This window comes from Monopterus albus, unplaced genomic scaffold, assembly GCF_001952655.1.
Source record: "Monopterus albus unplaced genomic scaffold, M_albus_1.0 scaffold164.1, whole genome shotgun sequence".
NCBI lineage: Eukaryota > Metazoa > Chordata > Actinopteri > Synbranchiformes > Synbranchidae > Monopterus > Monopterus albus.
Window position 1 is genome coordinate 620,341 of NW_018128044.1, and position 15,160 is coordinate 635,500.

Consider the following 15,160-nt stretch of genomic DNA (forward strand, 5'->3'; position numbering starts at 1 on the left):
TTTCCTACTGTCAACAAATGCCATGAAAAGACCAAAACCAACAGTTTGTTAGTGTCTCACTACTTTCTAACTTGGATGCGGGATTGAATCAGAGTAAACTACAGCGTGTGTGTGTGTGTGTGTGTTTGTGATAATGAAGGAACATGTTACCCAGGAATATTTGGCTTTGGCTGCACAGATAATACATCTCATTTGGTTTTGGTCTTTTTATGGGATTTATTCATAGTAGGAATAAAGAGCCTATCACTTGACCTGTCATTTAATTCCAGAGAGAAAACCTGAATTACTTCTGTCCAGTTGTCATATGGTAGTGATATTTGGAAGTGCACTCTTATTACTTCTGTCCAGTTAAATATGGTAGTGATATTTGGAAGTGCACTGCATTCACTAAAGAAAAACTGGAGACTTTATCTAATAATAGCAAACATTCTGTAATTAGGAGAAAATGATCTCATAGACTAATGGTGCAGGAATTGGAGTGAATTCAGAATTTGCCTGAGGGTCAGGTTTTTAAGATTTCTTCAATGACAGTAATTTGGTGATACATCCAACAGTACATAGCAAATAGTAACTGTTAATAGCTAATTCAGCATGCTTAAATTTCCAAAAGCTCAAAGGATAACTCAGTTTTTTCCCCTGCTGTATTTCCTCTAAAAGGGCATATGGTGACTCTATAGCTAGAAATAATTTTGCTAGAGTATCACTACCTCCGTTATAGACATTTGAGAAAACTCCAGTTATCAAGTTGATCGGTTAGCCTCAGAGAGAGCTCAGAATAAACATGATTTCAGGCAAATCATTTGTCATTATGTCTGAGTCAGAAGGAAAAGGGGGCAGCCGTTACAGCTAGCTACACAGGATGATCGCCTGATGAGCTGGTCATTGGGTTAGCTGTAATGGCTGCCCAAATCCTGTATCTGCTTTTCTTCTGACTCAGAGATGAAAAATGGTTTTGACTGAAATGTTTATTCTGAGCTCTCTCAGGTTCAATGATTGCCCTGGTGAAGCCGGTTAACTTTGTTTCCTCATATCTCTACAAAATTATCACTAGCTATAGAGTCACCATTCCCACTGTTAGGGGAAATACAGCATGTTCAAAAAACCAAGAAGTTATCCTTCAAGTTGTGGCCCCTCATTGTGAGTACAGTGCCTATAAAAAGTATTCACCCCCTTGGATGTTTTACCCTTTTATTGATTTTATAATTCAATCATGGTCAATATAATTTGGCTTTTTCCAATTTCACATTACATAGTATTTGACATTTATTTGTAAAAACCTGTTTTCACTTTGACATTAAATCGTTTTTTTGTAATTTTGTCAACAAAAAAAAATTATATTGACCATTATTGATTTATAAAATCAATAAAAGGGTAAAACATCCAAGGGGGTGAATACTTTTTATAGGCACTGTATGTACAGTACCACTGGATGCACTGACAACTGTCACTGAGCTACTCTGATACTGAAGAAATCTTAGAACCCCGATGATCCTGAGCCAAGGGCTGAGGTGTTGAACATTATCTCATAATTACAAAATGCAGCCATTATGAGGCAGTAATTCCCAGTCCACACCAAAGGATTGTGGGAGAAATGCTGTCAGAATGTCTTGTGTGGTGGTGAACAGTGTTCAGTGTCACCAGCAGATACGTATAGGTACTTTAATACAAATAGCTTCAGTGGCATTTAAAGTTGTCCAGCAAAAAACAAAACCTCTGCTGCAATTTGTGCAAGATGGACATATGGAAATATTCCTACTCGACAGGGTTTCGGATACTTGTCATGTCAGTGAGAACAGTCTTTCTGTAGCTGTGCTCCAGTTCCTCCATGAACTCCAGGTAGTTGCTGACCTTGAAGCCCTGGATTGGCTCCTCCTGGGGGAAAGGGTGGAAGGAAACATTGTTGTATTGACCACCAAATTAAAGGCACACTCTACCAATAGTTTTTGTATTCCCATAAAGGTCAGTTTACTTGGCATATTTAGTACTAATGTAATCTGTAGAGCTTTGTGGCACATTAGCAGTAACCAGAGTGTTCTACTAGGCTGACAAATTTGCTCATTGGTCAGCTAACGCATTTTCTACAGTTTGTTGCAACCAAGCATCTGTAATTCACTTCGTAAGTTTATGAAATGGTACAAGAGGAGCGAACAGTGCTAAGAAGCAGTTTATGGTGCGAGTTTGAGCCTTACTAGACTCTAGCGGCTGAAAAAAATGAGGTAGAGTAGCTTTAAATTTGGAAACTACAAATGTATTACAGAAAGCCCATATTACAAACTAGAGGCAGATGATTGAGTTTACCAGGAAGGAAGGGTGAAGATGATGGTATCTATAGGTAATGTAGGCTTGAGTGTTTCTGAAGCGAGACCTGTGGGACTAGAGGATATCTCTGCCTTTGCTGCCTCCGTTTTGACCTGAGACTTTGGCTGTCCCCAGAATCATTCCTTATTTAATACAGAGTGCACTACTGTGTGTATATTTACTATCTGAGCTCTTAGTGTGACCTCAGACATGCAGTATGTAGCTGCAGGAGTTAGTTCGACACTGCAGTTGTCAGTGAAGATGCAATATGATCCCCAAGTGGCCAGAACTTCAATTAACTGCTGACTATACAGAAAACTACTGTCTGTTGTAATAGTGAATGAGTAAAGAAGGGAACGATTCCCTTTGTTTCTCACATGCCCTCTACTTTATGTAGCTATAATACTAAATCGCTGGAGGACCACTTTAAAGTACCGGGACATGAGGCAATCAAGTGACCAAAGTGGTTTTTAAAAAACAGACTGTCCATGCTGTTGTAACTGTCACTGTTCATTGGTTCGACTAAAGACTTACAGCTAGAAAAAAACGAAATGTCCTAAGATGTGGCGATAGAAATATGCACATGGGTATTCAGACAGGGGGTGGCTCAGTTAATTATCTTTCACTTTGTTAGGAGGTGAAGTGTAAATAATTTGATAACCCTTTCATTACAATACTATATATTAACCTATTTCATAGTCACCAGAACTCAAATTAAATCCCAGGATCAAATAGTGCACCATGACAGCAAACAACATCTTGGCTATGAATTTAGGTAATGAAGTGTCAGGGGGAGCAAAGCAAACATAGTTGCACAGATATCTTAATACGTGCTAGCATCTCCTCTACCCAGGTACACACATAACAAGATGTCTTAATATGCAGCACTTCACTGCCTGAGAGACATGGATCACACCAGACAAAGGAAACTTTTTATGTGGCTCATTTGTTCAGTCAAGATTTTAATTTCAGCTGCCGTAATTGCTGCCTGAGCTTCAGTGTGCATGTGTCATGACAACATGGGCTCATGGGCAATGCGAACGCTGCAGCAGAGCATATAACTGTGACTGGTGTACATTATTTTGTGAGTGGCATCGTCACTCAGCAGCCTGAGCAATGCTGCACCCAGAGGAGAGACTGCATTCAGAGTAACAATACGCGCAGCAAGCGCCATGAGTTCAGCCTCTGTCATTAACCAGGCTTTTAAAACAGCTGCCACAGTCTAATGACTTCTGCAGTTCGTCAGCACTGTAGTATTCTTTCATCAGCTTGCAGAATGTGTTTTTGGAGAATCTAATTACTTTTTCTTTTATTTTGCAGGTAAACAGTGACAAGGATGTGGTGCAGTGAGAGCACACTTAGCCCTGTGACTACGATTTAAGGTAGGAGACTAATTCTGATAGTTTAGTTCCCATTCTAATATGGCTGAACATTCCCAGACAGGGCCATATGTATACACATGAAGTGGAATCCTGTCAGACCAAGTGAACGGTTTTCTAGAGCCAGCTCTGTGCAAGTTGCAGACAAGATGGCGGACTGCTGACCTTGGTAGGATTTTGGCTCTATTACCTGGAAGCTGTTCACCTCATCAGGGCAACGGCTGGGGTTAACCCAGTTCATAACCCAACTTCTGGCTGAGGAAGACACCATGCAAACCTTTGTCACAATCTGCCATCTTGCCTGCAGCCAGATCCCAATCAAAGGCTCGTTAATAAGTTTGACTTTACTTAACTTTATCATTGTTTCTATTTACATTTGAACCATTATTTCCCCGTTAGTGATCGTCAATGTTAAGTAGTTTACTTACTAAAGTCAGATTCAAGCCAAAATGTTTGGGAATCACTATTTTCCAGATCTAGACCAGTGTAATAATGTAATAAATTTTAATTACCTTAGATCAGTGGCTCTTTTCCCTAACCTTTGACCTCCTAATACAAAGAAATGTTTACTTTTGACTCCTTAACAAAAAAGCTAATGTCCCTGAGTTGTGAGTAGTTTTAAGGGGTTTTTCCATAATAGGAACCTACAGAAACATGTTGCGCTGAGTAAAGCTCGTCATGGGTTCTGTGTTGTTCCAGCACCCCTCAGGAGGTAGTACTGAAATCAAGTACCAAGAACACAAAGGGGGAGGGTGTGTGTGCACACAGAGCAGTTGCCGGTGATTGGTTAAATGTCTGTGCCTTAACATCTCAAGAATTAGCATTACAAGCACCGTGTGTAAACACACAGATGACTGCGTGTGTGAGCAGGATGATCCACGTCAACCCCAGAGGCTATGCTTGGTGATGGTTAAGGGAGGTACAGGGTGTGCTACTCGTTAGGTTCCAATAGTGGAATATCACAACAAAGCAATGATTACAGAAGAGTCAGGAAATCAAGCACAGCTCTGTGTACCCATTTTTTTATTTATGTACTACCCTACTGCCCCCTCTGTTGTTACTCTGTTTGCTCCCTTTACATAATAATAATAATAATGACCTACTGCTCCATTTAATCTTTAATGTTAATCTTCTAGTTCTCTGTATACTTAGCTCCATTACATCTTTGTCTCCTCCAAGATCCAGAACTCTGCAGTCACTGTTTTCAGTGCATGATAATCTGAATCTGTGAGTGCAGAGTTCTGGATCTTAGTGTCCTTATATGGTAAGGAGGACAAAGATCTAATGGACTGAAGTGCACACAGAAGAACAAGATTAATAGCAAATGGAGAGATGGGTTATTATTTAACAGGAGCAAACAGAGTGACGGGGGGCCATTTCCCTTTTCACATTTTAATTTAGATGAAATATAAATATATAGTGAGACAAGATTCATGTAGACGGGTGCAAGTGTCTGTGGTTATGTTTAAAACAAATGCTATAATACTACATCAGTCTGAGTAAGATTGTTCTTTCACAATGTTCCCACAGAGAGCGACGGAGGAGAGAGAGAAAGTTGTTCGATGCAAACCAGCACATCTAAAACAGTTCAGCTCAGGACGCGGTCGGTGTATATTTCTCTTTCACTCGCATTGAGTCTCAGAGCTGTCTCTCACAGCAGTATCTGATGTTACAGCTCATTAGAAGAACGTCCTCAGATAAAGCCTCCATAACTGATCTTTTATTCACACTAACTGTCAGCGGCAGTTCATGGCCATGTTAACACCAGAGCTATCAGCCAGAGACGAGATAGATTGAAATGTTAATAAGTAATGATGATTAGTGCTTCATGTCAAGCCATGTCTCATTCATCATACTAGTGTCTGATGTTGCTTTAGATATAAGTAGAAGTCTTGGAGTTCGTGACTTTAGAAAATCTTTGGGGCCACTCTTCAATTCAGCGTTCATCTGATTCACCAAGCAGAACTTATTTCAACAAAATGTTAACTTTCACAGCAGGCATCTTTCAGCAAACCTGGAAACACACAGGAGGAGGTTTGGTGAACAGATTCTAACAGTTTTTCATTCATTCTGAATGTGAATCATGGATGACGGCTGAATTTAAAAGGGGAGATGTAAAATTCAGTAGAGATATTACAGCATCAACAGCAGAAGACTGCACATACAGATGTTTGAGCCCAAATAAATGAGGCCCCTATTTGTAAGTGAGATGCACTGGAAGTAGTTTTTAATGTTACGTGTTGATGTCTGTAGCTTTACAGATGAGTTTCTGCAAGAGTTTTGTCAGCTGTTAGATTGCTGCATTGTCAAATTTTGAAGCATAGTTTGTGTCAAAACATTATCTTTGACATTTTTTTTATATCAGAAGTCATTTTTTCTTCTCAAAAGATTTGAATTTGAAAGAGTACAGCCTACATCTCTCTACTACCTACCTACGCTATCATATTAACATATAGAGTAATGGCTCACTGAAGATACAGAGGGCCACCTTAAAGGATAAGTTTGGGAGTTTCTAAGTTGGTCTTAGTACAGTAATGATGTATGAGAAGAGGTCTCAGTCGCTGTAACTTCTCTCCACACCGACCCTGAAGGTTTGCACATGGAATGCTGTAAGAAATGAGGGACAAAGACCCAGCCCTCTGTCTGTGAAAGTTTGTCCCGAGTCTCAAATGAGGCTTCATCTGTTCAGCTTATTTGAGTTCATATCATTCAAGGTTTTGATTTATTTACAGTGCCTTGCGAAAGTATTCGGCCCCCTTGAACGTTGCGACCTTTTGCCACATTTCAGGCTTCAAACATAAAGATATAAAACTGTAATTTTTTGTGAAGAATCAACAACAAGTGGGACACAATCATGAAGTGGAACGAAATTTATTGGATATTTCAAACTTTTTTAACAAATAAAAAACTGAAAAATTGGGCATGCAAAATTATTCAGCCCCTTTACTTTCAGTGCAGCAAACGCTCTCCAGAAGTTCAGTGAGGATCTCTGAATGATCCAATGTTGACCTAAATGACAAAGGATGATAAATAGAATCCACCTGTGTGTAATCAAGTCTCCATATAAATGCACCTGCACTGTGATAGTCTCAGAGGTCCGTTTAAAGCGCAGAGAGCATCATGAAGAACAAAGAACACACCAGGCAGGTCCAAGATACTGTTGTGGAGAAGTTTAAAACGGATTTGGATACAAAAAAATTTCCAAGCTTTAAACATCCCAAGGAGCACTGTGCAAGCGATAATATTGAAATGGAAGGAATATCAGACCACTGCAAATCTACCAAGACCTGGCCGTCCCTCTAAACTTTCAGCTCATACAAAGAGAAGACTGATCAGAGATGCAGCCAAGAGGCCCATGATCACTCGGGATGAACTGCAGAGATCTACAGCTGAGATGGGAGACTCTGTCCATAGGACAACAATCAGTCGTATACTGCACAAATCTGGCCCTTATGGAAGAGTGGCAAGAAGAAAGCCATTTCTTAAAGATATCCATAAAAAGTGTCATTTAAAGTTTGCCACAAGCCACCTGGGAGACACACCAAACATGTGGAAGAAGGTGCTCTGGTCAGATGAAACCAAAATCGAACTTTTTGGCAACAATGCAAAACGTTATGTTTGGCGTAAAAGCAACACAGCTCATCACCCTGAACACACCATCCCCACTGTCAAACATGGTGGTGGCAGCATCATGGTTTGGGCTTGCTTTTCTTCAGCAGGGACAGGGAAGATGGTTCAAATTGATGGGAAGATGGATGGAGCCAAATACAGGACCATTCTGGAAGGAAACCTGATGGAGTCTGCAAAAGACCTGAGACTGGGACGGAGATTTGTCTTCCAACAAGACAATGATCCAAAACATAAAGCAAAATCTACAATGGAATGGTTCACAAATAAACATATCCAGGTGTTAGAATGGCCAAGTCAAAGTCCAGACCTGAATCCAATCGAGAATCTGTGGAAAGAACTGACAACTGCTGTTCACAAACGCTCTCCATCCAATCTCACTGAGCTCGAGCTGTTTTGCAAGGAGGCATGGGCAAAAATTTCAGTCTCTCGATGTGCAAAACTGATAGAGACATACCCCAAGCGACTTACAGCTGTAATCGCAGCAAAAGGTGGCGCTACAACGTATTAACTTAAGGGGGTTGAATAATTTTGCACGCCCAATTTTTCAGTTTTTTATTTGTTAAAAACGTTTGAAATATCCAATAAATTTCGTTCCACTTCATGATTGTGTCCCACTTGTTGTTGATTCTTCCCAAAAAATTACAGTTTTATATCTTTATGTTTGAAGCCTGAAATGTGGCAAAAGGTCGCAAAGTTCAAGGGGGCCGAATACTTTCGCAAGGCACTGTAACACAAATTAGTCCCATGTAAGTTTGCTGGTAGCTGGAGTTTAGTTGGAAGTTGTTCTCAGAGTGAACTTTGAACTGAGTTTGTGCTTTGCACATTTCTTAGCTGGAATACTTTTTCAGTTTGTGGTTTTGAGACACCAGTAAAACCTGCTCTGAATCTGTGTTTGGAGTATATATGTGCGCGTTTGACACAATCCAGAGTCGTCTCATCTGTGCCTTGCACACAGGAGAACATGGTTTGTAGCTATGTTTATCCAGGGTGTTCAGACAGAAACAAGTGATGGCTAAGCAGTCAAAATGCACATAAAAATGCCTTTTGCAAAGCTGAGAGAGTTGTGTATATGTGGAGCTAATTTCCACTGTAGGAGAGAAACTGCAGAGCACGGTTGTGGCATCCAGCTAAGAGTAGCTGAGGAGGGGGTCAGTGTAAATTAATGGATAATGAGTTATTAACTAATTTAAAGTTATGTATGTGACAAACTCTGGAGTGCATTTCTGTGCAGAACAAAGACTGGGTATTTTGTTCCTCACTTTTCTTCCTCGTATTGACATTCTGGGTGCCAATGTTCAGAGTCAGTGTGGAGAGCAGAGCCCCTTTTACACTAAATGTAAAAAAGCCATAAAACTGCTGCTCCTGTATTTATTTTATACAGCTCGAATCCCGGTACTAGAGGTGTATTGCTGATCGTGATGTCCGACAGTCACTTTGCAGTCAATTTGAAAATGAAGCAAACAGGCCGTTATTTGTATTTATACATTGTAATCAGGAATTACAGTAGCCTACTACGTGCATCCAATTTCAGGTCTGTGTCTGTCTGAGGGCAGGGCTTCACACACATTCACAAAAAATCCTTTCCCCAGGGTTGTGCAGAGGTGTTTATTTCTGATTTAGTGAAACAACTGCAAGCTAGGACAAAGTTTTACTTCTCTGATTCACTTTGTTTGCGCTGATGCAGCTCATTCCTCATCCAGTTTATACAGGAGATGAGGCAAACTTGTCTCAGCAAAAATACTGGCCCTTGTTGTGGCATTTTGGAGGGTCCACACTAACACCCCCCCGTGACATTTGGTCACGTGTTTTACGCCAGATGCCCTTCCTGATGCAACCCTGACTCGAACCCGGGCCACAGCGGTGAGAGCGCTGCGCCTTAACCACTAGCCTACCAGGGACGGCTTTTAACTACGACCTCAATAATAAACATATAATTGGTTATGTAATATAAATAAATAAATAATATAATCGGTTCTGTACCAGAAACGAATTCCTTGTGTGTAGCATACTTGGCCAATAAAGGTGATTATCATTATCCTTAAACATTTATGATAATTTCACCAAAAACTGAAACCTTAAGCTTCATAAACACAGATGCTAAGGAGGAGGAGGTGTTGTATTGAAGTGCATAGAATTGTGCAGGTGTGACTGCTAATTTGGGGGGGAAGTGTACACTGATCAGACATAACATTATGACCATCTGTGAGATTGTCAAATGTATATGTTCATTATTGAGGTCATAGTTAAAGGTGGTGGTGTACTGGACTACATTAGGTGTTCCTAATATTCTGACCCTTCATCTATGTCAATGGGCAGGACAAAAATATACAAACACCTCTGAATATAATGTAATCCAGAACATCACCACCTTTAACTATGGCCTCAATAATGAATGTATAACTGAATTTATACATTTGACAATTTCACCAGAAACAAACATTTTGAGCTTCATAAACACAAATGTTAAGGCAGAAGTGTTGCACTGAAGTGCATGCAATTGTACATGTGTGACTTTTAATTTGGCTGGGCAGTGCAGAACGGCGCAGTGTAAAAGGGGCTAAAGAGTAATTATAGCAGCCAAGGCCTATTTTCACATCCATATGGGCACATCAGTACTGTATATAGACCAACTTGAAAAATCCTGAACCTATTCTATCCTATAAATGGGCTGTTCTGTCTATAAATTTGCTGCTGCACTGAGGTTTGGTTTCTCTGTGTTTGTGTTTCAGTTCACCTTGAGGAAGACCTGCAGCTCCTGGGACTGTGTACGCTGCAGGATGTCTGGCTGCAGGTGTTTGAATATGGCCACGCACATGTAAACCTGGTAGTCAGGACCCATCACCACACAGGTGGAAATGTAGTGGCAGATTTCTGTCCAGTCCACATAGTTCCAGAAACACTGAGTCAGCCAGTGGAGGCACATCTGTGCAGAGAAACAGAATAAACCTGTCAAAAGAATATTAATACAACCTCTGTGCCCAAGTCTGAGTAGTTCACATTAAGTGCAGGTGAAGGACAAGATGATCCCTGTTATAATCTGAATAAACTGCTTGAATCTTCCCACACATAATGAATCATATGTCACAATACAGTATGTCTCAACTCTGTCTCCTATTAGTCTGGTTTAAACTGGTCAAGAACAGTTTAAGTACCTGAACTAACACAGCTGTATGATGTTCCTCTGTAGTCTATATGTGTAGAGTCTCTACTTGCCTAATTTGCTCTATCAGCTTTTCTAAATGAATCTTTATGGAAACATTTTACTTTCAGAGTTAAAATGATAATGTGCAGTGCAGAATATTGAAGTGGGATTAGGGGGGGAAAAAGACAAGTTGTTCCATGCTAATGTGTATTTCTCCAGCTGAGGACTGCACTGAGATCAGTGATATTAATGCAGTGGTTAAAAAAAGGGTTCCCGTCTGTTCTCAGTGATAAGAACACAAAGTACTACAGCATCCAAAGAAAAATGGTCTATTTACCTACTGAGGACAAAGGGTTTAAAATCAAAAAGCAGGCGGTTTGTTTATGATCAGCTGGACAAAGCTGTTAACTGTCAGAGGACCTAAAGTGCTCCACATATACAGTAATAAAAGTTAAACAATATTTAGCTTAAGAGAATTAAGTTCTCTTACAGCAGCATTCTATGATGAAACTGAACAAGCCTGCTAGAACGATAACACAATTGAAAACAATGGAGGGAGGGGGCAGGGCAAACAGTACTGCCAAACAAACAGAGGGGCACTTTTAACTAATGCTACAAACAGCCTTTCTAAATAATTACATTTTTGTATAGTGCCAATTAACAAAAAATCTCAGAGCACTTTGAGAGTAAGGTCTAGACCTTACAGTATTTTAGGGAAAACCCAATAACTCTCAAGCACAACTATATGCCACAAGATGAAAAGTCTGGGGATCATTGAAGTTATCATAATTCAACCTTAAGGGGACATGAATGTGTACCAAAGTTCACATCAATCCTTCCAGTAGCTGTTGAGACAATCCATTAAAAATAAACACAAACATGAATCGCATTATAGCGCTAGACACAAAGTCAAGGGTGTCACCAAGGTCCACCACAAACATCTGTGCCAAATTCCAGTGGTTGTTGATATTTCACCAAACACAACAGAAAAAGACCAACACTGCCACCCCTAGAGCCACATGGCTGGGATGTATAATAAAAACACAGCATGCTGAAAGTCCAAAGCCTGATAGAAAATACTCTCCTCTTGGCTGAACTCTGCTGTTCCCCATTTCAATTTTACTACAATCAGTACCATTGAATCTGAGCTTCGTGCCTTTACATGCAGTTTTCCAAACATTCAACAGACTAAAGCCAGTGCACACACTGGGTTTTAACCAACTGTCATGCTAATAATTAGCCACTGTGTTCACAACACTAATCTGCTCAAGCATACAAACGAGCTCCAAGAATGTTGGATTATTCTCTCTGCCTACTTAGATAAACTTAATAGAAATACCGACATCCTTGTTTGTGTGTTGTAATAAATATGGGGGAAAAACTGGGCCCATGCTGCCCTTTGTTTTTAAAACCCTCAGGCAGAAAAATAAGTCCACACTACTTTCTGTGACTAATCTATTTCCCTTTGAGGTCACTCCAAGAGCAGCTGTTTTTCTGCAAAATGTTATTAATGTTCCTGTGAGCTAAAACTTGGGGGTCAAAGGTGAATACGACTGTATTCTCACAGTATTCTTTATTTCATTTTCCTTCTACCATAAACAGGCTTTCAGAGCCATTATTAATCTGAGCAGGTCAGGTCACCGAAGGATTGAAATCCGCTTCCGATTTCAAGCAAAGAAGATGCTACAGTAATAATAATAATAATAATCTTTATTTGTACCGCACTTTCCAGCTCAAGAGCACAAAGTGCTACAGCAATAAAAGCATAGTAATACAATATCAGTTAAGAACACTCACAAACAGACAGAAGCCAAATAGATATCCAGCGTCTGATATAGGCCAACTCCCACCCAGCCGGCTCAAAACATAAAGCAAGACCTTAAAATCTACTCTCCATTTAACAGGCAGCCAGTGAAGGGATAGCAGAACCGGAGTGATATGGGCATGCCGACGAGTGTTTGTCAGCAGACGGGCAGCCGCGTTCTGAACAAGCTGGAGCCTGGAGAGTGATGACTGGGATAGCCCTGAGTACAGGGCATTGCAATAGTCAAGCCGGGAAGTCACAAACGCATGAATAGCTTTCTCTAAGTCACTGCGAGAGAGAAATGGCTTCACCTTTGCTAGCAGTCTTAGCTGGTAGAAGCTGGATTTAACCACTGACTTGATCTGATTATCAAAGTTAAAATCAGCATCAAAAATTACCCCCAGATTTTTTACCGCATTCGAGAGCGGGGGGGCATATGTGCCTAGATCAACTGAACTTCCGTCCAACTTAGGGCTGATAACAATAAATTCAGATTTTCCTTCATTTAAGTGAAGGAAATTCTGACTTAGCCAAGTTTTGACATCCTGTAAACAGTGTTGCAATGCAGCAAACGAACCTGACTCCGGATGAACCAGCGGCATATAGATTTGAATGTCATCAGCATAAAAATGGAAGGGAACGTTGTGGCTAGATATAATGGCGGCAAGCGGTGACAGATACAAGGAAAATAACAAAGGGGCCAGAATGGAGCCTTGGGGAACACCTGACGACAGGGAAGCTGCGCCGGAAGAATGGTCACCAATCATAACCGAATAGGTTCTATCGGTAAGATAGGACTCAAACCACCTTAGCACCTCCCCATCCAGGCCAAAAAGGTGCTGGAGTTTTAAAAGTAAAGTGGAGTGGTCCACTGTGTCAAAGGCCGCAGTGAGGTCCAGCAAAGCTAAGATAACTGGACGCCCAGCATCCAAGGCTAATGCAATATCGTTATGAACCTTGAGTAAAGCAGACTCAGTGCTGTGTCGGGCCCTGAACCCAGATTGAAATTTATCCTCCAAATCTATAGATTTTAAGTGAGTTTGCAACTGAGTAAGGACCAACTTCTCCATAACTTTAGCAAGGAAAGGCAATAGGGATATTGGCCGAAAATTTCCTAATACCGTGGTGTCAAGGTTGGGCTTTTTAAGTAGTGGTCTAACAACCGCATGCTTAAGGGTCGGAGGAACCGAACCAGAGCTCAAGCATGAGTTAACAAAGTTGACCAGCCCAGGGCCAATACAATCAATAACTTCTTTAAAAATCTTCCCTGGTAGGGGATCAAGCGGAGAAGCAGCGGGTTTGAGCTGAAGCACACATTTTTTAAGTTCTGAGAGGGACACCTGAGCAAACGAGGTGAAGGTATCACCAGGGTAGGACACAGCTGGGGCATAAGGTGGTAGACGTTGAGGACTCACTCTGATGGCCCGGACTTTTCCACTAAAATGCACTAAAAAGTCGTCACACAAAGTATTAGAAGCTTCAGAAAACACAGCACTAGAGGGATTGATAACCGAGTTTATAGTCTTAAAAAGAACTCTCGGCTGATGCCTATTCTCCGAGATAATTTGGGATAAATACTGAGACTTAGCATTGCTAACAGCTCTATGATAGTCCTGGCAGCAGGCTCTTAGGATGTCTAAGGAGACTTGCAGACCATCCTTCCGCCATTTCCGCTCTGCCTGCCTACACCGCCTCCGACAGGCCCGCGTGACGTCGTTCAGCCAAGGATCAGAGAGGTTCCTGGTTCTTTTCCTCCTCAGCGGAGCAACAGAATCCATAATCCGGACACAGGTGGCATCAAATGCAGAGAGGAAAGTCATTGGCTGCGTTTCAATAGAGTGTAGGTCTGCTGCCAAGAAAGCAGAGGCAAAGTCTGCCGATGTAGAAGAGGTAATAATCCTCCGAGAATGACCAAGGGTCCTCCGGGTGGGGGCCGACTTAGGTCCCTGAAGTTCAAAGCGAAGAACCCAATGATCGGAGATGGCTAAATTAGCCACATCGCTAATGGAGATGGCCAGACCTCGAAAAATAACCAAGTCCAGCATACCCCCCTCGATGATGGGTGGGGGAGCAGACAGCTTGAATGGGATCAAAGGACTCCAGGAGATCATTAAAATCCTTAGCTAATTGATCTGAGGGGTTGTCCACGTGAATGTTAAAGTTGCCACAGATCAAAAAATAGTCAAATTGTGGAACAAATGTTGCTAAAAAGTCCCCAAAGTCAGTAATAAAATCCTTTGATCGAGGAGGGCGGTATATGACTACACATAAAATGGGTGACTGCTGGAGAAGAGTAAAGGCTTGGAGCTCAAAAATGGGATAGGTTTTCCCCTGGAGAAGGCAGCATTTAAGAGTCTGCTTGAATACTGACGCTACGCCACCCCCTCTCCCAGTAAGGTGAGGGGTATTGAGAAATAAATGTTTAAGTCACGACATGTTACTAGAAGTCTGTGAGAATGTTTTTAGCTACACCCCACTTAATCAACAGAGACACACACGCACACTGATTTGCTTCATGTTTTGACTACTGCTATGGCCAGCTGCAAGGCTGGCAACAGAGACGTCTCAGGGCCAGGGCAACCTGCAGAAAGGTACAGGGAGAGAGAGAGGACACACTACGGGAGAGAGGAGACACAAAGTTAGTAATGTGTAATGGTGGTGAAGGACTTTGGTTCTTCTTACCATTGCTAACTCAGAGACGAGACAGTCCAAGTAACTACAAAACAGTGCTGATTTATTCAAAGGATCACAGGTAAAATTAACATTACACGCTCAGGTATCTTGCACCTCCAAACTGCACACAGGCAGATGTAAGACGAAAGACCCTGAACCCACCAGGCCTATACATTATATCCCCTCGGTTGGGCTAGCCCCATACTACACAGAAACGTCAACCGAGACGTCTCT

The 15,160-nt window shown here is 41.3% G+C and overlaps 1 protein-coding gene across 2 annotated transcripts in view; it reads right to left on the minus strand.

The window, feature by feature from the left end:
* Positions 1–1,379: 1,379 nt before the first annotated feature.
* The window catches only part of tbc1d32 (TBC1 domain family, member 32), a 61,583-nt gene continuing 47,802 nt past the window's right edge, over positions 1,380–15,160 (minus strand). For both annotated transcript variants that reach the window (XM_020615390.1, XM_020615389.1), the window contains 2 exons: positions 10,042–10,230; positions 1,380–1,872 (listed from right to left, as the gene is read on the minus strand). In XM_020615390.1, coding sequence (XP_020471046.1) covers positions 1,753–1,872; positions 10,042–10,230 — 309 coding nt within the window. In that variant the 3' untranslated portion in view covers positions 1,380–1,752. The remainder of the gene's footprint in view (positions 1,873–10,041; positions 10,231–15,160) is intronic.